This window comes from Panulirus ornatus, chromosome 36 (assembly GCF_036320965.1).
Source record: "Panulirus ornatus isolate Po-2019 chromosome 36, ASM3632096v1, whole genome shotgun sequence".
Classification (NCBI taxonomy): domain Eukaryota; kingdom Metazoa; phylum Arthropoda; class Malacostraca; order Decapoda; family Palinuridae; genus Panulirus; species Panulirus ornatus.
In genome coordinates, this window is record NC_092259.1 from 8,556,279 (window position 1) to 8,579,606 (window position 23,328).

Genomic DNA, 23,328 nt, shown 5'->3' on the forward strand with positions numbered 1-23,328 from the left:
CCCAATTCCTCCTTCATGACCCCACTCTTCTCGTCTTGGCCTCCGGGTAAGGTCTCGGGGCAGCTCTTAATTCCGAAACATGTCTCGAGCCTTCTTTCTCGCTAGAGCATCTGCGAGTCCTGAGCTCTTCCATCAGTCGCGGCACCGATCCTACACCTCCCGTCTGGTTGGCGAGAGAGAGAGAGAGAGAGAGAGAGAGAGAGAGAGAGAGAGAGAGAGAGAGAGAGAGAGAGAGAGAGAGAGAGCCCAGGGCGACCGAAAATGGTGAGAAAATATCATTTATTATTGCTGTCGTGTTCCGCAGGAACTGTTGAAAGTGTTGCTTCCAGACGCCTTTAAGGGTCTTTGGCCATCTCATGCAGTGAGTCAAGCCCCCACCTCTCCTCACCTCGGTCACAATGGTGTACATATAACCAACACAAGAACCTTGACGCCGTTCGTAACCCCTCCACTGGTTATACCATTCTTAAGCAGGATGGGCAGAGGTCTCTGTGGTGAGGGGAAGGTCAATGAACCCAGATGGTTCGCGAGGGGAGGGGGAGAGCCAGCCCCGCGCCCCCCGAGAACTGAAGCAGTTGAGGTAGCGTGTCTTAACTCACGCTGACTGACATTTGACGTCTCCGTAATGACCTGGCCTGGGACGGTCTCCCGTGAAAGACCTGATCATTAATTGGCCCCGGCCATGGCCTGTCTGGTGCAATGATACTTGATGGGACTCGCTCGGCCAAGACCCGCGGGCGAACTTGACCAAGAGGTGCACAGCATGATAACCTGCTGGCTCCCTGCGACGAGGAAATCAGATGGAGGTACGCTAAAGGGAGTCCTGTTGACCTTGTTCCTGAAGGAAACCCGCTCACGCCTCACTAAAGGAAACCCGCTCACGCCTCACTAAAGGAAACCCGCTCACGCCTCACTAAAGGAAACCCGCTCACGCCTCACTAAAGGAAACCCGCTCACGCCTCACTAAAGGAAACCCGCTCATGTCTCAATAAAGGAACCAGCTGAAGGTACCTTAAAAGGGGGGTCTTCCTCCCTTTAATACTCCAGAAACCAGCTGAAGGGAACCACCCCGCCCTTCCAAAAGGGGTCTTTCGTAAGGAGAACTGGCGAGGCTTGACTAAAGGGCATCTACTGAGGCAGAAAACCAAACGTCTGGCCAGCTCAGGACCGATCACGGACGACGTGCAGGCAACCACACCCGGAAAGAACCAGACAGGATAGAAGAAAACGGCCAGTGGATCATCAGAAAACGTACTGAACACCGTCGGGAATCACTGCTCTACCCCTACACTCGTTCGAGAAGACGCCAGCTTACGATCTCACCGCCTGTTCGAAAACCACGGCTTCGGGCTAAGTCAGTCGGTAAAAAATCAGTCTATGAGAACCTCGAGGACGACGAAAAAAGTTCGATCGCGTGTTTACATATATACACACAGCGCGCGCGCGCGTCCCTCCTTCTCCCCCTATAGGGGAGGGGTGGGAAGGAGGGGAAAAAAAAAGAAGAAAACGGTGACTGTGGTCTTGAAGACCCGCTGGTGATGTGACCTGGCCCAGGCCACCACCGCCGCGAGTCACCGGCTCTGACCACACTCGCCCGAAACGCGACCGTAAACAACCTATGATATTCAAGATGATGATGCATCCGGTAGGACGGAAGTTCTCAGATAATCCCAAACTTTTTTTTCCTACGATCTGCCTCCCCCCCTTCCCCCCCACCCCAGAAAAAAAAAAGCTGAGCTGTAAACCTGACCTGAGCTGACCTGACCACCACCACCCGTTTTCGATGGACTGGCTTGCGCCCGCGTAATCCTAAATGAGGAGCGCCCGCGTCGCTATCATTTGAGTTGCCGGTTTCCCAGAACATACCATAGCCCGCCCCACCCGCCACCTCCCACCCCTTCCCGCGTCTCGCCTCGCCCGACTGCCGTCTGAGAGAGAGAGAGAGAGAGAGAGAGAGAGAGAGAGAGAGAGAGAGAGAGAGAGAGAGAGAGAGAGAGAGAGAGAGAGAGAGAGAGAGTGGGGCCTGCCTTCCCTCCTCCCACAAGAAGACTCCCTTACCTTTAAGAAGAACTACTCCTACTTTTCCTTAAAACTTTCGGGTGATGTAACAAGTCAAGATCAAATACAGTTTTGCTACGGCGTCCCGGCCATCGAAACGTCAGTTGCCGACATTCACTCATCAGATATTGCCACTTCAAGTTAGAAATCACGCTGAGGGGGTTTGCTGAACATATGTTTATAAAATGAGCTAATAAGTTCTAATATATATATATATATATATATATATATATATATATATATATATATATATATATATATATATATATATATATATATATATATATATATATTCCTGAGTCCACGGGGAAATGAAACACGATAAGTTCCCAAGTGCACTTACGTATAATTATCATACAATTATATATATATATATATATATATATATATATATATATATATATATATATATATATATATATATACATATATTTACGAACAAAGTGCATATAAACGGCACCTTCATAGAACATACAAACCACCAACAGCCAGGATCGAACCCGGGACCCCTGTGTAACAGGCGGGAGCGCTACCGCTAGATTCACGGGCGATCATAGCCTAGCGGTAGTGCTCCCGCCTGTTGCACAGGGGTCCCGGGTTCGATCCTGGCTGTTGGAGATTTGCATGATATATATATATATATATATATATATATATATATATATATATTTCTGTTGCTTGTAAATCTATGTAGATTAACACAGTATAAAGAGCTGATTATCCTCCGAGCTTACCAAAAAGACAGCTGTGAGAATACTACGGCAGCACACCTGAAGGGTAGCTACCCCCAGCGACCGTGGGTGAGGGCTATCTATCGTACTAGCACCCGTGGAGGCGCAGGTGCATGAAGGGTGAGGTACGCTACGCTAGAACGACAGGTACATTGGCTGGTTCAGGGACGGGTAAGGTACACGGGGTCATCCAGAGAGAGAGAGAGAGAATCCCAAGTGACGCTTTGTTTCGGGCAGGGAGGGGAAGGGGAAATGGCGGGCGGGGGGGAGGAGGGAGGCATGTCGACACATCTTTGTTAACTGCTTTGTTTTGTGTAGGAAGGAAGCCTGACCTACTACGGCGGGGGGCGTGGCGTAGAGAGAGAGAGAGAGAGAGAGAGAGAGAGAGAGAGAGAGAGAGAGAGAGAGAGAGAGAGAGAGAGAGAGAGAGAGAATTAGCCGTGTCAAAGCCACACAGCCCGTGAGGTCGAACCAAAGTTCCACCTGAGAACCTGACTGAGAAGCAGTGATCCTTGGCGAGCGACAAGCGTCACTGTTCTGCCCCAGACTGACCCCCTCCTCACTGTAATGACGTCATCCAAGGTGGACTCGTCACAAAAGCGGGGAAGGCGGGGAAATGCCTCCACCCCCCCCCCCAAAAAAAAAATAAAATCGTCTAATTCAGAATTATTCTCCAACACCGGCTCTCTATCTCTCTCTCTCTCTCTCTCTCTCTCTCTCTCTCTCTCTCTCTCTCTCTCTCTCTAAATATATATATATATATATATATATATATATATATATATATATATATATATATATATATATATATGCAGAACCTTCACTTCACCGTGAAGAGACATATGCAACGGAGTACTTCAGTCTATTATATTACATCCTTTGTCTGAGCATCTAATAAACGAAAGTACTCACCGTTTTCATTTTCTCTTTCCAGTGGTGATTGTGGAATATATATATATATATATATATATATATATATATATATATATATATATATATATATATATATATATATATATATATATAACCAGAGGTATACAAAGTCAGAATCCTTATAAATTCACATAATATTTACGACGCGGGATCATCCCTCTGTCCATTATGGTAGCCAGCCGAAGCCACAGTGGTCTGGAATGACCTCAGCGAACCCTGTGATCTCCCAGGATAAAAGCCAACCCAATAATAATAACTCATCGCCTCAGAGATCGTCCTGGGAATATTTACAATATCAAAGAACGTTCCCGATACAGAAAAAAAAAAGAGACTTGGCCTCGTAAAGTGTCTTTCATAAGCGGACTTGGAAGACTGATTTAATGAAAGGTCACAGCAGACCAAAAGCCCCCTCCAGGCACGCCCGCCGGACCCCCGACACACCTACACACCCTCTAGGACCTGAACCAAACACGCCCTCTAACACGTAAAAATCTTCTTCGCAAAGAAGAATCTTAATCCGGGAGTTGGCCTCTGTGAGGATTTTGAACCTTTGGAAGATTTGAGCCTTAAAACACGACCATGGTACAATTGGGGAAGGAGGGCGAGGAAGTTCCTGAAGCTACAGGGCTGAATGAAACATCAGTTAAACATACACACACACACACACACACACACACACACACACACAGAGTTTAAGCTGGTGTGTGTGTATGTTTGTGTGTACAAGCATAAGAGTAAAGATATGGTGTGCATATATATATATATATATATATATATATATATATATATATATATATATATATATATATATATATATATATATATATATGTATATATATATATATATATATATATATATATATATATATATATATATTTTTTTTTTTTTTTTTTTTCATACTATTCGCCATTTCCCGCGATAGCGAGGTAGCGTTAAGAACAGAGGACTGGGCCTTTGAGGGAACATCCTCACCTGGACCTCTTCTCTGTTCCTTCTTTTGGAAAAAAAAAAAAAAAAAAAAACGAGAGGGGAGGATTTCCAGCCCCCCGCTCCCTTCCCTTTTAGTCGCCTTCTACGACACGCAGGGAATACGTGGGAAGTATTCTTTCTCCCCTATCCCCAGGGAAGTATATATATATATATATATATATATATATATATATATATATATATATATATATATATATATATATATATATATACAGGGTTAAGAGACGGGGCAACACGAGTGTAAAGTTTTCTCCACGTCACACACAAATATATATATATATATATATATATATATATATATATATATATATATATATATATATATATATATATATATATATATATATATATATACAGGGTTAAGAGACGGGGCAACACGAGTGTAAAGTTTTCTCCACGTCACACACAAATAGTAACCACACACACACACACGTGTATGAATTCTCCCTGGTGTTATGTATATGTGTGTAATCTACTCCACAAAACACTACCTTTGTGACATCCACAGAAGACACGATGCCGACACGCAATCACACAGAGATATACACACCTGGCCGGCACCCTCCGTCGGTCGATAACCCGAGAGACACCGAAGGTTAGGAGATAAGAGGTGGGTTGTATTGGACCCGCACCGCTGACACCCGCTCATCCAGACCACAGCCACGATGTGGTACATTGTACGTAATGCTACTCCCTCCACACGCTCCACCATCTACCCGATACTATGGCACCACAAACGGTTTGTGGCGGGGTGGCGATGGGAATGAATAAAGGCAGAGAGTATGAATTATGTACATGTATATATATATGTATATGTCTATGTGTGTATATATACGTATACGTTGAGATGTATAGGTATGTATATTTGAGTGTGTGGACGTGTATGTATATACATGTGTATGTGGGAGGGTTGGACCATTCTTTCGTCTGTTTCCTTTCGCTACCTCGCTAACGCGGGAGACACCGACAAAGTAAAATAAATAAATAAATACACACACACACACACATATATATATATATATATATATATATATATATATATATATATATATATATATATATAATCTATGGCCTTGAGTACGATGTTTTCACTAAGTTGGCGCACAAGGCTCGGATAAATCTCACGGGCTGGGAGGAAAAACGTGACTGTGTCATTAAATGAGGATTATTTCTCTAAACTGTTGACTTGCCTCTGGCAGTTTAGAATATAATGAAGGGTAATTACCCAGGCTTTACGATCTCACGGTGGAATGAATTCTGTCTTCCAGTAATGGAGTGAGTGCGTGGCGGTGTCTGTGTCTGGGTTGTGGGGGGCGGGTGTTCGCAATCAGTCCCGCTGCCATGCACTCAGGCCATGCATTACAGAGGGAGGGGGAGGGTGTCCAGTGGACGGTAGCACCATTCAGGCCATGCATTACGGGGGGTGTCCGGTGGACGGCCGGCAGCAACGTTCAAAGTCTTCCTGAAACCCTCGAGTCACTGAGGATGAACATACCCAAGCCAATATGCGCGTCCTTTGGAAGGTAACGTGAAAATAAAACATCAAAGCGATCGAAAGGAAACGTTTTTACCTGACACTTTACGTCGACTCCCCGTCTCTAAACTCCTGTAAGTTCTGTCTGTATCAAGATGAGTCTGTGCTGGTTTTTGTCTTGATGGAAACAGGACAAACTTCCTCTGGATTGCATGAGTTTGCATGAGAAAGACAGACAACAGGAGGCCTGATTGGACCACGACTGGGTTATCTATTAAGAAAAAAAACAGTTTAACTTGACAATAAAGTGTAATTCCGCTCAGCACCAGCTGGCGGACAGCTGACCTGATGATCTAACGTAAACTTCAAGTCCTCACTAGCTTTATATAAGTACTTCACCTTCACCTTCCACGAGTCGCCACCACAAACATACAGTTCTGTTCGTTGGCACAATGGCTTCCTCTTTATCCCATATTCACCGACACACATTGTACCAAGCCTACGCTTACACCCTTTACCCATCAATCTTACACCCCTTACACATACACACACATACACACACACACACCAACTCCCCCTACACACCACGCCTGGAGCCCCAGCCACCAGCGGCCTGCGTAGCGTCCCTCATTTCCCCAAGTGTGGGATGGTGGGAGCCGTGGCCAGGGTGTCGCCTCTGCTGGCGTCGGTCAGCGTGGTGGAGACAGACAAGGGTGGGTTGGGGGCCATCAGCCACGCCCTTACAACTTCCTCCCCGGCGACCAAATATCCCTTTTCTCTTCCCTGTATCTGTTCCCCCTCTCCTCCTTCGCGCGAATCCTTCATCTCTTCCTCACAACAGGATCCATTCCCGCACCAATGGCGCACGTTGCTCTCCATCCAGCATCGGGCAACTCCTTACGTCATTATTCTTCGTCTTTCCTCACACTCTTACACGCTCTCGTCCTGAGCGCTTACCCCTCCCCTCCGTGTCCTCAAAGCCACAAGCCTCACTCACTCTCCTCCCAACATTGCCTCATCGACCATCTCCCTTCATTACTTAATCTTCCCCTCTCTCCCCTCCTGCATATATCTCTCAGTCTTAACCCCGCTGTCTCGACGGTATTTTACATCGTAATCTCCCTTCATGGTTCCAGGACCAAAGGGAGCAGTATTTCGTTTTCTTTCCTCTTGTCTTTGTTGAGGCTTCGACGCTTAACTCCCGGGCGCGCCCAGATCAAATCGGCCCTCACGCCCTCCCGTAACCCATCGACGTTTTTACCCCTCTCCCATGAGTCGCAGGCTACCCATTCTTTTCATTATCTCCATTTGACAAATCCTTTTTTTTCCCCCTGCTTGCCTTCCTTACCTGATTTACCCATGACGGGACTGACCCACATCTCCTCCCTGATACTCTTCACTTCCCCTTCCCTGGCCATCAACTCCCCATCGTCTGATCACCCCCATCCTTACTTCCCCCATCCTCCCTCCCTTCCTTTTTATTGCCGGAGGGACGTGGACGCCCCAACAGAAAACGGGTTTTAGTGGAGGCTGTAAAGAATCATGGCGACGGGAGAGACGGCCACAACCTCGCCTCTCCGTCGAGTGGTGTTAGGGTCGGGAATGAAGATGTCGTAATACTTTAGAGTGTGGCCTGTAGATCTTAGTGGGAGATTCATTAGCTGAAGGCCCTTGAGAGGGGGGTGGGGCAGCCAGCCCTCCACGAGAGAAGGGGGAAAGAGGGGAGGGGAGGGAAGGAGGGTGTGTCCTACAGAAACCTCACGACAGAAGTCTATTAATTCGACACATGATCATCGACGCGGGGTGGCACTTGAAGGCAGCAATACGCGTTCCCTTCGTACATTTCTCCTCCCCCCAAATTCCTTCTCTACAATTTCTCAAGACATAATGCTTCCGAGACGCAGCCCGAATTATGCGCTTTAAAGCAGCCGCACGCAATCCCCTCTTGCAACAATGGCTGGCTAACACGGGGACGCTGACGACGGGGTATATCAACACTGCACCGACGGGGCCCCCAGCCGCCCGTGCGTGTTACCTCCCCGCCAGGCACAATACAGTCTTAGTCGTCTCAGACAAAACTCCATGCGACAACAATGTCTCTGGCTTCAGGCGATACAGTACCTCCTCAGCGACAATTGGGCCATTCCTCCGTACTGGTGGCAGGTCCGACCTAGCCAATTAGGCGAGAGAGCACATGAGGTGTGGCGTACCCTTGGGTGCTCTGCTGATAAATGATGGTGGTGGATAGAGCAATGAGGCATCATTACAGAACCAATTTACGGTTGAAATCGTACGTTCCTCACAGTAAGAACTTCACACCTGCTTGTGAGACACATACATAAGTGCGACTGTGAGTCGCGCAGCGGTCAAGTGCAATTGTGAGTCGCGGAAAGGGTCAACTGTGACTGTGAGTCGGGCAACGGTCAAGATGTGTGTGTGTGTGTGTGTGTGTGTGTGTGTGTGTGTGTGTGTGTGTGTGTGTGTGTGTCCCCCATTAGTGCGACAGACGCGCGCGCCCCACTGGGAAAGAAAGACAAGATATCTCCACTGAAGAATTCCCATCAAGACGTCTCATGGAGGCGCAAGGAACATCTACGACTTCTACACGGTGAAGGAAGGCGGAGAGGGAGGGGACGGGGTTGGGAGAAAAGCAAGCAATCACACATCCCCCGCCCCGCCTTCCCCTCTCACCAATACACGACTCCACCCAGAGAGAAAGAGACAAACACAGCTCATCAGAAACCTTTGAAATGGGGGAGGGAATACGCGCTCCGGTGGGGGCTGGAAGAGGTCTGGCAGTGATCGTTTTTTTATGCGAGGATTAACTGGAAGGGGAAGTGGTGGAGGGAGGGGGAATGACACACACACACACACACACACACACACACACACACACACACACACACACACACACACAGGAAAAGAAACGGCCCAGATGTGTGTGAAGAAACGACAGGATGTTCACGATCGTCTGAACATAGCTAAGGAGGAAGAACAACGCCGAACACGACAGGAAAAAACTATGAACACGGGAGTGAACTCTTTTTTATGGGAGGGAGAGGAGGAGGAGGAGGAGGAGGAACAGGTCCGGATATGAGTGAAGTCTCAGAAGTGATCACCGACGGGAAATTCAGCTATGGGGAGGGAAAGGAAGGGTGGTGGTGGTGGTGGTGAGGATATGGTGCGTCCATGGTGGATAGGATGTGAGGGGACGAGACCGTGTTGGCTCGAGTCTTTACACTGGGAGAAAGATAGGGAGAGAGAGAGAGAGAGAGAGAGAGAGAGAGAGAGAGAGAGAGAGAGAGAGAGAGAGGGGGGGGGGGGGGGTGGGGGAGGAAGAAAGACGGGGGAAGACGACACAGGAAGGAGAATTAAAGACACACGAGGATGAAGAGCGATGGGAGGGAACCGAGGCGGCGAGGATGAGAAGAGAGAAGCGAACTGACGCGGCCTGTTTGTGGAAGAAGCCATCATGACAGCCTAGTTTTGGACACGCGATCGCCAACACCACCGCCACACGTGCAAGACAGCAATCAACATCGTATTAATATAAAATAGTCGAATATTTAAACGGGGGGGGGGGGGGGGGTATTTTTGATACCCTTTATCCTCCCCAAAAATAGCAAATGAAAGCCAGATTCTTTTTTCTTAAACTCACATCTATTAAGGGATGACACACACACACACACAGACACACACACACACACACACACACATTCCATGGGTGACGAACACAAGAGCCTGGAATATTATGCTTGGCTGTGGGGAAATACCATCAAATATCCTCTTCCTCCTCAAGGGAGGATGAATAAAAGTGTTGGTGTAACAACTCCTTGAGCACGACGGTACGACCGTTCAGCACGACGGTACGACCGTTCAGCACGACGGTACGACTCTTGGATATGAGGGTCTGACCTCTGACTCCACAATCAAGGTTCGGGGCGATTACAAGGGAGGTCGAACCCACGACAGAGAACAACCCACGACAGAAGTGCCCCCCCTCTGGACGATCCACACGGGGACCGGGATAGAAAACGTGCTGAGCGTCTGGAAGGCATTACACCGTTAACTCCGGAATGAGCTCGTTAAGGATACGAATGAGGGGAGCGGCCAATCAGCTTGCTGGAGTTTTCTCAAGGCCGATTTAATTTTTTTTTTTGTGTGTGTGTGTGCCTTGATCTAGCGTGGAAACGTTGAGTAAACATTCAGAAATGCGATGCTGTAAATTTGGGTCTTTCTCGCCTGACCAGATAGAAACTGTGTGTGTGTGTGTGTGTGTGTGTGTGTGTGTGTGTGTGTGTGTGTGTGTGTGTGTGTGCTGACCATGACTCCTGCACGAATTATGGGTCACAGTTTGGAGTGTGGGAGGTGCCAGAGGGGGTGTGGGGATGCCAGAGGGAGTGTGTGGGACATACCAGAGGGAGTGTGTGGGACATGCCAGAGGGAGTGTGTGGGAGTGTGGCACCACCGTAGTGAGTGAGAGGCACTATTAACGTGTGTTTCGTTGTCCTCTCTCCCCCTCTCCCCTGCAGTACGGGCTGTGCGAGACCCTCCAGCAACTGCACTGGTTCAGCGAGGCGGCCAGCGTGGAGACGTTCGTGCCCCGCGGCTACTGCATCGGCCACGAGGACGAGAGGACGGCCTTCATCCACGACTACCGCCTCACCGCCTGCCTCAACGTCCTCAAGTGGGTGACGGAGCGGCACGACACCCACGGACCCCAGGCCGTCGCTGACCCCCACGGAGAGGTCAATGTCTACTCTCGCTACTACCCCTCACGGGCTACACACACTCACTATACACTCGCTACACCCTCACGGCGAGGTGACGGTCTTCGCTCGCTACTACCCCTCACGGGCTACACACTCACTATACACTCGCTACACCCTCACGGCGAGGTTACTATCTACGCTCGCCACACCCTCCTCAAGGGCTACACACTCACTATACACTCGCTACACCCTCACGGCGATGTTATCTATCCACACCCTCGCTTGACCCTCACCGTTAGATCAATTTTCTACGCTCGCTACAAACACACCTGCACCCTGGGCGACGTCATTACCCACACACCCCGCTACACATAAGAACAACAGCTGATTCAACACACACACACACACACACACACACACACACCTGCAGCTAATTTGTGCTTTAAGAGGTGTTAGACACTTCACATTTACCGAGTACGCAGGGTGGGCTTCTTCTCTGCCCCTCTGCCATCCTCCTGCGACACAGCCCTTGACTCACTCCCATTCCTCCCCTCCTCCCGCAGGTGCCGATGAAGAGGGTGCGCCAGGCGCTGACCCACGTGGAGCAGTTCATCCAGTCCTGCTGCCACGACGACCTGGACTCCCCGCCGCCCGCCGGCCTCAGGGACCACGAGTGGGACGCCCTCCTCGCCGCCCACTACAAGATCGTCCACATGGACAAGAAGGTGAAGGTCGCCACCCCTGCGCAGCTCCAGGTGAGGGACCCCTCCCCCTCCTCAGCGACCCCTACAGGTGGGGGAGAGAAAGAATTTGGCTAATGGCTGCACGTGAGGAAGGTAAGGGGTTGGCGTCCGACGCAATTACAGGTAGAGTAATTAAGGGCCCCTCACTACCGCAGAGTAGGTGTACCGCCGCAACCTGACTTCGTGTATCGACATGGGGGAGGTGTCGATACACCCTAACCTCACCCGCTACACTACCCTCACTCGTCCACTGCCTGGCGAGGGACTGCACATGGCTATATGGTGGTCGGCTGGGTCGTGTCATACACTGAGTGGTCGCCGTCACCATGCAACTCCCTCCTCCTCCTCTCCTCTTCCACCTCCTCCAGGGTCATCAAGCCCCGGGAGCAATAATAACACAACTCGGGTCCGGCAGCAATTACTAGCCAAATTTATTCCAAGTTTAGCTCCCACCTGACCTAGTTACTAGCTCCCCAGGACCCTTGTCCTCCTGGTCTCAGGTACGAGTCACTGGTGGAGCCTCCACACCCTGTGTGTAAGTATACAGAAGCTTAGTATCGTATACGCAGGCTTGGTATAGGTATACAGAAGCTTAGTGTCAGTATACAGAGGATTAGTATCGGTATACAGAGGCTTAGTATAAAGAAGCTTAGTATAGGTATAAAGAATGCTTAGTATACGTATACAGAGGCTTAGTGAAGGAGATGAAGTTTAGGAGATGTATACAGACACTCAGTTTAGTTATACATAAGTCAGTAAAAGTATACAGAAGCTAGCAGATACATAAAGAAGCACGAAAAGGTATACAAATGCTAGTAAAAAGGTATACATTACCTGGTTAAGTACAAATGCTGGTAAAGGTATACATTAGCAAGCAAAGGTATACATTGACTAGTAAAGGTATACATTAGCTAGTAAAAGTATACACATGGTAGTAAAGGTTAACATTGGCGAGTAAAGGTATACATTAGCTAGTAAAGGTATATATTAGCTAGTAAAGTGTACATTAGCTAGTAAAGGTGTACAGAAACTAGCAAAGGTACAAAGAAACTCGTATAAACTTAAAAAAAAAAAAAAACATCGCCCTTCCCACTGTTCAAAAACATCCCCCCGCCCCTTCCCGCTGTCTCTAAACTTCAGTGGGGGGATCAGGTCCCTCACGACGTCCCTCCCGTCGCAGGCGCTGGTGGCGGACTGCGAGTCGGCCGTGCAGCGAGTGGTGCCGCACTGGCCTCAGCTGGCCATGGACGGGCTGAGGAACCTGTGGATCGTCAAGCCCGGGGCCCAGTCCCGGGGCCGCGGGATCTTCATGATGAACCACCTGGAGGAGATCTTGGCCCTAGTACAGTCTCCGCTCATATACGAGACCAAATACGTCGTGCAGAAGTACATGGGTAAGTTCTTCCTCATCCGCCGTCCTCACTTGTGGTGTTTTTACGTCTTCAACCCCCAACGTCATACTTGCGACGTACCCCCGACGTCATACTTGCGACGTACCCCCGACGTCATACTTGCGACGTACCCCTGACGTCATACTTGCGACGTACCCCCAACGTCATACTTGCGACGTACAGACAACCGTGCTTCCGACGTACCGACAACCGTGCTTGCGACGTACCAACAAGCGCACTTGCGACGAAGTGAAGTCATACTTGCGACATATCGACAACCATGTTCGCGACGTACGGACAAGCGTACTTGCGACGGAGTGACGTCATATTTGCGACGTAGTGACAGCATACTTGTGACGTACCGACAACCATACTTGCGACGTACAGATGTACCGACACTTATTTGCGACCTACTGACAGCATACTTGTGACGTAGTGACAAGCATACATGCAACGTACTGACAAAAATACTTGTGACGTAGACACCATACTTGTGACGCACTGACACCATAGTTGTGGTGCACTGACTCCGTGTCTTACGAGATCTTGAAAACTTACCACATTCTGACACCGACATACACGCTGACGCCACACTTACGACGTCGTCGCACCATACCTAATCGCATCATGACACCTTCCTTACGACACAGCAACACTACACTTGAATCGTCCATGTGGCCTATACGATTGTGATATCTTTCGACACCTCGACTCGATCCTTATGACACACCTCGACACCTTATCTATGAACACCCCGACGCCTTATCTATGACACCCCCGACACCTTATCTATGACACCCCGATACATAATCTATGACACACCTCGACACCTTATCTATGACACACCTCGACACCTTATCTATGACACCCCGACACATAATCTATGACACACCTCGACACCTTATCTATGACACCCCGACACATAATCTATGACACACCCTAACACCTTATCTATGACACCCCGACACATAATCTATGACACACCCTAACACCTTATCTATGACACCCCGACACAATCTATGACACACCCGAACACCTTATCTATGACACCCCGACACCTTATCTAAGACACCCTGACGCCTTCGTCCCAATACAGATAACTAAGATAACATAAGGCTTCTTGCATATCATTAACGCCAGGCATATGTATGTCGTACCGAATCATACCACAAACTCAGGTATAAAATACCAGTGCTCATGAAATCCATCCAACTCTACACTGTAATATGTAATGACTCCACACACGCACAACACACAGCTCGTGTCACCTGGAAACACGCGAAATATGTGAATCTGAAAATATGTGCTCAGTACGCACCCTGTGTACGGATCTCGGAAGAGTTTAAGAAACGATTATAACAGGAGGGGACTTCAACAATCTACTAAAACAGTTTACTTAAGTAATAATAATAATAATAATAATAATAATAATAATAATAATAATAATAATAAATCAACAATAATAACAATAGTAGTTGTATTAGCAGTAGCACTAGAAGTAGTAGTAGTAGTAGTAGTAGTAGTAGTAGTAGTAGTAGTAGTAGTAGTAATAAAAAAAAGAAAATAATAATAATAATGAATAAATAAATGAATAATTGAATAACAATAATGCAATGATACAGTTGAGACAGAACTTCCAGTAACTTTCAAGGCAGTGGTGGTGAGCGTACCCCTGCCACACTGGCCTGTAGCGCCGTCAGCCGTGTTACTCCTGAAGGGAACACGGGGCAAGTGGGGCGCCGCCTCTAGCTGCCATGTGCTGCAGTGTCACTTGAGAACAAGTGAGCCGGCCAGAAACTTATGAAGGAGAGGGAGGCGCATCCCGCTCGTGAGGCTTGACAAGGGAGTTCAGGCCTTATACAGAGGGACGTAAAGAGTAACAGGTGTCCCTTGGAAACAAATGGTCAGTTCTGCGAACTTAAATGAACAAGTTACCCCGACTAACGTACGAGCGAACGAACAAACACACACACACACACACACACACAGACGTGTCCACAAATCTTTGCACATATAAGCACGTGTGTACTCAACACAGCTTCGGTGCAAGATTGCGTCCTGTAACTGTACAGACCTGAATTCCCCACAGCCACAGTAACAATCCTATTGTCATTAATGACCTTAATTCCCCCAACCACAGTTACAGTAATACAGGGCTGTAATGGCTGTGAACCCCTCCCCACCCACAGCTACAGTAATACAGGGATACAGTGTTGTCATTACTGACTTGAACTCTTCCCACCCATAGAGCCACTCGTGTGTGTGTGTTTGTGTTTGTGTGTGTGTGTGTGTGTGTGTGTGTGTGTGCCCCCCGTCGTTACGTGTCATACGACCTCTCTCTCTCCCCCGGCAGAGCGCCCCATGCTGATCCACAACACCAAGTTCGACATCCGTCAGTGGTTCCTGGTGACGGACTGGAATCCCCTACACGTCTGGGTCTATAAGTAAGTTCCTCTCCTCCCTTAAGTTCCCCTCCTCCTCCTGCTGATCCCACGTTGTAGATGCAAGTCTTCAAATATCACTACATATCAAGTCAATCAAACTATATACATACGTCCTACTTTCTTTTAATTTCAGGTTGTGATTTAAAGTAAAAAATTGAGATTATACCTTAAGCCTTAAATTGGAAATGCTGAAGAATCATGTCCTAAAAATACGTTTCAACTATGGTCTATACCCAGTGTAATGTAGTAATGCTGTGCGACCTTATGGTATGACGAGGTAGATCCATTTGTTCCTGGTCTTTCTTGTGTCGTGAGGTGGCTGGCTGGGTGGTTGTGCCTCCCTCATCCCCCAGGGGAATGGGACCCGAGGTTCTGCTTACAGCAGTATGACCTCACACATGTGCCTTACTCCCAGGGAGTACCACCTCACACCCTGTGCCTCACCCCCAGGGAGTACTATCTCACACCCTGTGCCTCATCCCTAGGGAGTGCTACCTCACACCCTGTACCTTACCCCCACGGAGTACTACCTCACACCCTGTGCATCACCCCCAGGGAGTGCTACCTCACACCCTGTACCTTACCCCCAGGGAGTACTACCTCACACCCTGTGCCTCACCCCCAGGGAGTGCTACCTCACACCCTGTACCTTACCCCCACGGAGTACTACCTCACACCCTGTGCCTCACCCCCAGGGAGTGCTACTTGAGGTTCTGCTCGCAGCAATACGACCTCACCAACAACAACGAGGCCGTCCATCTCAGCAACAACGCCATCCAGTGTAAATACCTCAATGGTGAGAGAAGCGGCGAGCTGCCGGAGGAGAACATGTGGGACTGTGACCAGTTCAAGGACTACCTCAGGTGCGTGACCTCTTGCTGATGACCCGTACTACCCCAGGTGTGACCTGTGACCTTGGTGATGACCCACACTACCTCAGGTGGGTGACCTCTTGCTGATGACCCGTACTACCCCAGGTGTGACCTGTGACCTTGGTGATGACCCATACTACCCCAGGTGTGACCTGTGACCTTGGTGATAACCCATACTACCTCAGGTGTGACCTCTGATACTGGTAGACGACCTATACTACCTCAGGTGGGTGACCTTGGAGTGATGACCCATACCACCTCAGGTGGGTGACCTGTGACCTTGCTACTGACACAGCTGCTTCAGGCGGGTGACCTGGTGACCATATATCTCCAGTAAACAGAAAATATTGTCTTCTTACCCATAAGCCCCTGTCATACCTCACTAGTGGTCTTATACCTTGCGTAATCCTGTGAAGATAACCTTATTATCTTCATCAGTTTATCATGTTAGCTCCTTCCCTTCAGCTCAATGTAGCCTTCGGCTCTTCCTGTCCCTCTGCGTGTGTGTGTGTGTGTGTGTGTGTGTGTGTGTGTGTGTCACTGACCCCTCTAACCTGATGGTTGTCTGCTGCGCCCGCCAGGGGGCTGAAGAAGGAGAGGATGTGGGAGGAGGTGATCTACCCGGGGATGCGGGACGCCCTGGTGGCCGCCATGCTCGCGGCCCAGGTCGAGATGGACACCTTCAAGCACGGCTTCGAACTCTTCGGTGCCGACTTCATGCTGACGGAGGACCTCAAGTAAGCTGGGTTCTGGCGCTCTGTTTTAACCTGATCTTAGGGAAGGATGTATGGCATTAAAGATTATTTTGAGGGGGCAAAAGGCCATATAACATACCTTATATGCAACTTTACTGAACCATTTATAAAAGAGGTGTTAATGTACCCCTTTCTTAATAACTGTACGACCCTCGAGCACGACCTCTGACCTCTGGGTATGACGAACTGGCTTTTCACCCGATTCTTATCTTAAGGGGCCAGGTCGTGCCCCCCAAAGATCGGTACCTCGGTGCTCAGGGGGTCGTACCGTCGGGAGGAGTGGGGTTAGGTGGGGTGTCCGGGGCTGTGGTGCGGAGTGTGATAACCTGTGGTTGGCACGACAGGCCGTGGCTGATCGAGATCAACTCGTCTCCGTGCATGGCGCCCACCACCAGCGTCACGCGACGCATGTGCGCCCACTGCCTCCAGGACGTCATCAAAGGTACGTGTCCCTCCCTCACTGTGGTCCAGAGGTGCGGGCAGGTGCACGGTGGCGCCGGCCTTTATGCTCCTCCCTCACAGACACAGTCAAACTGTACGTATGTCACCGTCTATGACCAGAGTTCAACGATCAGGTATAACACCGTCTATGAGTTCCATTGTCAATCTAGACTAGAAAGTATTATTTCCCTACGTCATTTCATGAGGAAAATCAGGTGAATAAGGACACAACTTTTTTCCCTTGTCCAAAATAATCTTCAAGATGTTCCCACAGACCATACAGGATCAGGCAGGAACCAACGTGTTAATCATTCGTGGTTTCTCTCTCCTCCTCCTCCCGTACCGTCCTTGCTGGAGTAGTGGTAGTGGACTACAAGCACAACAAGACGGCAGACACGGGGCTCTTCGAACTGGCCTACCGGGACAACGAGCGATCCGTGCCCAACCCTCCCTACCTGGGAGTCAACCTGCAGGTCAGGCCCAACACCGCCGCTGTAACCCTCTGTGTGTATCGACCTCCACGCTCCCTCCTGTCACCTTGTTTGTCCACCTCCACGCCCTCTCTTACCACCCTCTGTGTCAACCTCCACGCCCTCTCTTACCACCCTTTAAGTCAACCTCCACGCCCTCTCTTACCACCCTCTGTGTCAACCTCCACGCCCCCCTCTTAACACATTCTGTGTCAACCTCCAAGCCCCCCTCTTACCACACTCTGTGTCAACCTCCACGCCCCCCCCCCCCCCTTACCACTCTGTTTCAACCCCAACATCCACTACCGCCCTCGAACCTCTGTATTTACAACCACACCCTCAAACCTCTTTGTCAACCACCACACCCCTCCACACTCTGTGCCAACCACCCCACCCCTCAACCATCATATACCATATGTCATCATATAGCCTGAAATAAAAAGAGAAACAGCTAAACACCAATGACTACATCCAAGTCTCACCGACACAGGTGGTGGGGCGACAGATCAGGAGAGGCCCCATCAAACCAGAGAAGAAGAGGACGAAGAAAGCCCGCCCTGCGGTACGCCTGGTGAAGCCCTTGCCCCTTATCACCCTGTCGCTGGAGGACGGGGCCCACAACCCCGCCAGGGACACCACGGACGTCCTGGCGAGGAACTGCTCCCTCCTGGACTGCCGCAGGTACGCCAGCGGCAGCACCGCCTCCCTGCCCCTGTCAACAACCACTGAATCCTCGGAGGGAACGGAGAACGAATCGAACAAACTACGAAGTATTACGAGCTCTCGTGTAGAGGGTGCTGGCGAAGGCCACAGGCAGGACTTCCCCGAGCTAGGCACTCCTGTAGGAGGAGACTGTAGTCGCAGTAATACCAGAGACGGTGCAGGAGGAGGAAGAGGAGGAGGAGGCAACAAGGCTGAGTCCTCTAGTGTCTCTACCACAAATCTCGACTGTCGCGGCTCCTGACCCAGACACGATAGGTAGTGTGACCCTGAGATGGGTGGAGATCACGTACACAGTGGGTCACGCTGGGTAGCGTGACCCTGAGATGGGTGGAGATCACGTACACAGCGGGTCATGCTGGGTAGCGTGACCCTGAGCTGGGGAGAGATCACGTACACAGCGGGTCACGCTGGGTAGTGTGACCCTGACATGGGTAAGGATCAAGTATACAGCGTGTCATGCTGGGTAGCGTGACCCTGAGATGGGTAGAGATCACGTACACAGCGGGTCACGCTGGGTAGTGGAACCTGCTTCAGCAGAGAGAGAGAGAGAGAGAGAGAGAGAGAGAGAGAGAGAGAGAGAGAGAGAGACTGGGTTATCACGCTAGCTACTGTGACCAGGTGAAGAATTATTCTGGGCAGAGAGGAAGTATATAGTCAGTCAGTCAGTCATGCTGGGTCAATAGTGGGACCTGCTGAAGCATTCTGGGTATGTTCAATGGCTGGATTATCCTGATGGGTAACGCAATGGTCAAGTGCTATGACGAGAAGCATATGCTTGTTATTATAACACCGATCTGTCTCTCCCTCTTTTGGACACGAAAATAATTCTACGTAAAATATGAAACAGACAAACGAAAGCTGTGAGCGACGATAGAAAGAAAGTCCATGGAAATAAACACGTCGAAATCAAAATGAGAGATGATCTAGATCATAACAACAACAACAAAAAAGGAATCATTTATCAAGACGTGAAAAAGCTCCAACATCTCAGAACAGAAATATCTTTACCTGAGTCTGATGTGAGTTGACACGGTCAAGCGCAGGCGTACACTATCCCGTTTTCTTTCCTCACCATCAAGGTGACAATCAGGCTGCAAAAGAAATAAAAGAAGACGATTAGCTTTTCGCAAAATACACGAGAGATACAATCCCAAAAATATCAGACTGGTTGTTGTACAACCATACACATATCTCCAGGAGTTTGGTCACTGCAGTACTTATCAAATCATACGGTTCACTTATTATGGTCATTTCACTGCCGAGTACTCTCAGTTATACGGTCACTTGCAGTTCCTGAAACACGGGGTTGAGGGAGGGCAGTTCCAAAGTTCAGTGTATAAAAAGCACACAGTTCACAATACTGACTTCAGACAGACCTCGCTAACCGTAGCAATCATTATTAAAGAAAGTAAGAAGACGTTCGAAAAAAATAATAATACATCCGTGTAGATAATGTTCTAAGAATCAAGATGAATAAATAAAACGGGACTGCAGTAAAGCTTAAACTGGAACACAGGAATGCAATAAGCTTAAATTGGAACATGGGAACGCAATAAGCTGAAATTGGAACACGGGAACGCAGTAAGCTTAAATTGGAACACGGGAACGCAATAAGCTTAAATTGGAACACGGGAACGCAATAAGCTTAAATTGGAACGCTGGAATGCAATGAGCTTAAACGAAAGGACTCGAAGGCCTCCGTCCCTCACAGCTCCCTTCTGGCCAACCAGTGTGGCGGAAGCCTCGCCTCCGCCCTTCCTGGCCGTGAAAAGCGTCTGACTGAACACGTCCGATGAAATATGATAACCTAGGGACTGACACAATCTAAGAACTGTGCTCATGATCATTCGAAAGTGCTTCGTTATAAAGCTTAATGGTCTCAGTGCCTGAGCCTCCCACCAGATGCTGCTGCGTGGTGTTTATATACATGTGTGCGATGTGTTCAAATATCTCGTCTCCGGAGCCACTGCCTGTCCGTACATATCTCTCTGCCTGTGCCAAGGAATGGCCTCGAGAGACTCCCTCCCTCCCTCCAGGCCTAGCAGCCGCCCGCAGCTCACAGCTTCCCCCCTCTCTGTCCTCACTCCCGTCTCCCAAATCTGATGGAATTCCTTAATATGTTCTTTTTTAGTTTACCACTTCTGACACGCCTCCCAGCCTCATATACATATCTGAAACCACCCCATGGCTGTCAGGGGTTTAACGACCTTCTCAAATATCGTTTTAGAATCTTTCAATAATATACTGAGTCTGGACACCGTCTCTTATCTCTCTTTTGTTCACCTCCGCTATTATACTTCTTCCGTGCTAGCCTTCCTCTCCGCCATATACTTCCTCCTTGTATGTCTTCCTCTCCGCCATATAATTCTTCCTTGCTAACCCTATCTGCACACACTCTATCTGTCTCCTCTCAGGATCTTACAGTATTCACTCACCTTATAGTTCCCTAATACCCTTACAAAGAATCCCTTTTCTTCACTCTCTCTTCTGTACCTCTTCACTAGAAGACGATACTTGCACATCAAACCGCACATTTCTGTTTTTTTGCTGTCAATAAAACATGGCAGCGTTGCTCTGTCTCCTCCCTGTGGCCGGGGAACCAAAGACACAAGAGAACAACCATTATCAGACCACCTGAAGCGTCTCCCAGGCGTTTAACAATGTCTCACGGACACAGCTGAGATTTCTGACGACCCTCAACCCATAATTCTCTCGTTACCATGCTACTGCGGCAACAGCCAGCAGTATTCTTCACTCCAAGACGCAACAGACAACTGCAGCCGCTTTTATTTGCTCCAAGACAACAACAGACACGACAGCAAACTAACTTCTTTTTTTTTTCAACTAACGGTATCCATAGTGCTCAAGCCACTTCATGTCCTCGTAAATATGTGTTTTATGACTTGTCTTTTTCGGGGACGGGGTGTTGGATCACACGGTTGTAATCATAGGAAAGATGAAGACGGACAAAGTGGCAGCTTCGCTGGGCATGTTCCTTGCCCAGCGAGAACAAAGCCTCAAGAGGCGAATGCAGGCAGAATAGGTCACAGCCCAAACAAGTAATAAATTCCGTACAGGTTGTAATTGTTCCTGAGGAGCACATCATAACCCCCCACACCCCCAGCAGGAAGGCGTGAGGCACTGTGCCCTCATTGTCCACACCCAGTGATACCGGTACACCGGCATTTGTCACGGTACCTCCGCGATACCAACACACACACTTCCCACGCACGCCTATTGTTCCTATGGTCCACACAACCAGTACTGCCAAAAAAAGGTGTCAAACAGCCGTCGATGTACATAAAAACAAAAAAAAATCTGAGTTGTGTCTCAATGTGTCATTTTCAGTTTAACGTCACAATCCATCCGCAAGTTAAAAAGCTGCCCGCATTCTAATTTTCGCGTCGGCTTATCTCGCCGTCGTCGTCAGCACCTATGCCGAGTTATTCCGCAACAAAAAGCAGTTCCAAAATAAGAACGAACATGTCCAAACACTCTGATGATTAACGCAGCCTTCTACATTTATTGATCCCATTAAGGAAAGTCGATTTCCAAGCTTGTTCTGCTCCGTAACGTCATCACTTACAAACACTTCACCGTTACACTTTTCAAAACTTGACAAGTTAGTAAAGTGTGCGAACGGAATGACCGTTTTTTTTACTGCATACGTTTATTGACGTTTAAATCTCACATACTGGAGTGAATGCATCAGCCATGCTGTGGGTGGTTTAACATGTCATGTGTAAGGGAAGGGTTAAACTGCGGCAGGCGAACGTTTAAACTGCGGCGAGTGAATGTTTAAACTGCGGCGGGCGAACGTTTAAACTGTGGCGAATAAACGTTCAAACTGCGGCGGGCGAACGTTTAAACTTTGGCGGGTGACTGGAGTACAGCAAGGTGAGGCGTGAAGACTCTTCATCGTTCGTGTGTGTGCGCGAGTCTTGTGAGGAAGGTGTCGTAGCCTGGGCGACTGTGCCTGCGTCACGGGTTTTCTCTGTGAGAATTTGAGCTGCTCATATCAAGGAGGCTCCTTCAACACGCCCTCATGTACCAACAGACAAAAGGAAGTTTTGTACGGATCACTAATGTAAATTCTTTTATAAAAATCCTTTTAATAATAAAGACTCCAGGTAAATATGTGGTGCTTTGCTTGACAAATCCTTTAATCAAAAAATATTCTCCGCAATCTGATGTTTTGCTTGAAACATCAGATGAAACTATGGCAGTTCTTAACCGCTATGTAAACGCATTAAGAAATAAAGGAACAGATGGGAATAATATACGGTGCAGTGCAAGTACTCTAAAGGAAGGCTTAATGTCAGCACAATTTCAAAATTTCAAAAGAATTTATAAACTAACTAGTGAACAGGCTTATAATATACCTGTGAAATACACATACATGATATAAGAAACAGCTCAGTTTGCAAAACTTGACAAGTATCATGTAATTCTACCACTACTACTACTATAACTAATAATAATAATAATAATAATAATAATAATAATAATAATAATAATAATAATAATAATAATAATAACAACTACAACTTGGTGACAGAAGCCAAATCACCTCTTTCAAAAGATTACATT

General features: G+C 48.4%; 1 protein-coding gene across 2 annotated transcripts in view; it reads left to right on the forward strand.

Annotated features, from left to right (window-relative positions):
* Positions 1-22,875, forward strand: part of LOC139760289 (uncharacterized) — a 72,655-nt gene extending 49,780 nt beyond the window's left edge. The window contains exons 4-12 of one of the 2 annotated variants that reach the window (XM_071683253.1): positions 10,720-10,935; positions 11,463-11,654; positions 12,823-13,036; positions 15,387-15,477; positions 16,173-16,340; positions 16,931-17,086; positions 17,449-17,546; positions 17,906-18,018; positions 18,506-22,875. In XM_071683253.1, the coding sequence (XP_071539354.1) occupies positions 10,720-10,935; positions 11,463-11,654; positions 12,823-13,036; positions 15,387-15,477; positions 16,173-16,340; positions 16,931-17,086; positions 17,449-17,546; positions 17,906-18,018; positions 18,506-18,979 (1,722 nt within the window). In that variant the 3' untranslated portion in view covers positions 18,980-22,875. The remainder of the gene's footprint in view (positions 1-10,719; positions 10,936-11,462; positions 11,655-12,822; positions 13,037-15,386; positions 15,478-16,172; positions 16,341-16,930; positions 17,087-17,448; positions 17,547-17,905; positions 18,019-18,505) is intronic. The other variant, XM_071683254.1, reaches the window with a different exon arrangement.
* Positions 22,876-23,328: the final 453 nt, after the last annotated feature.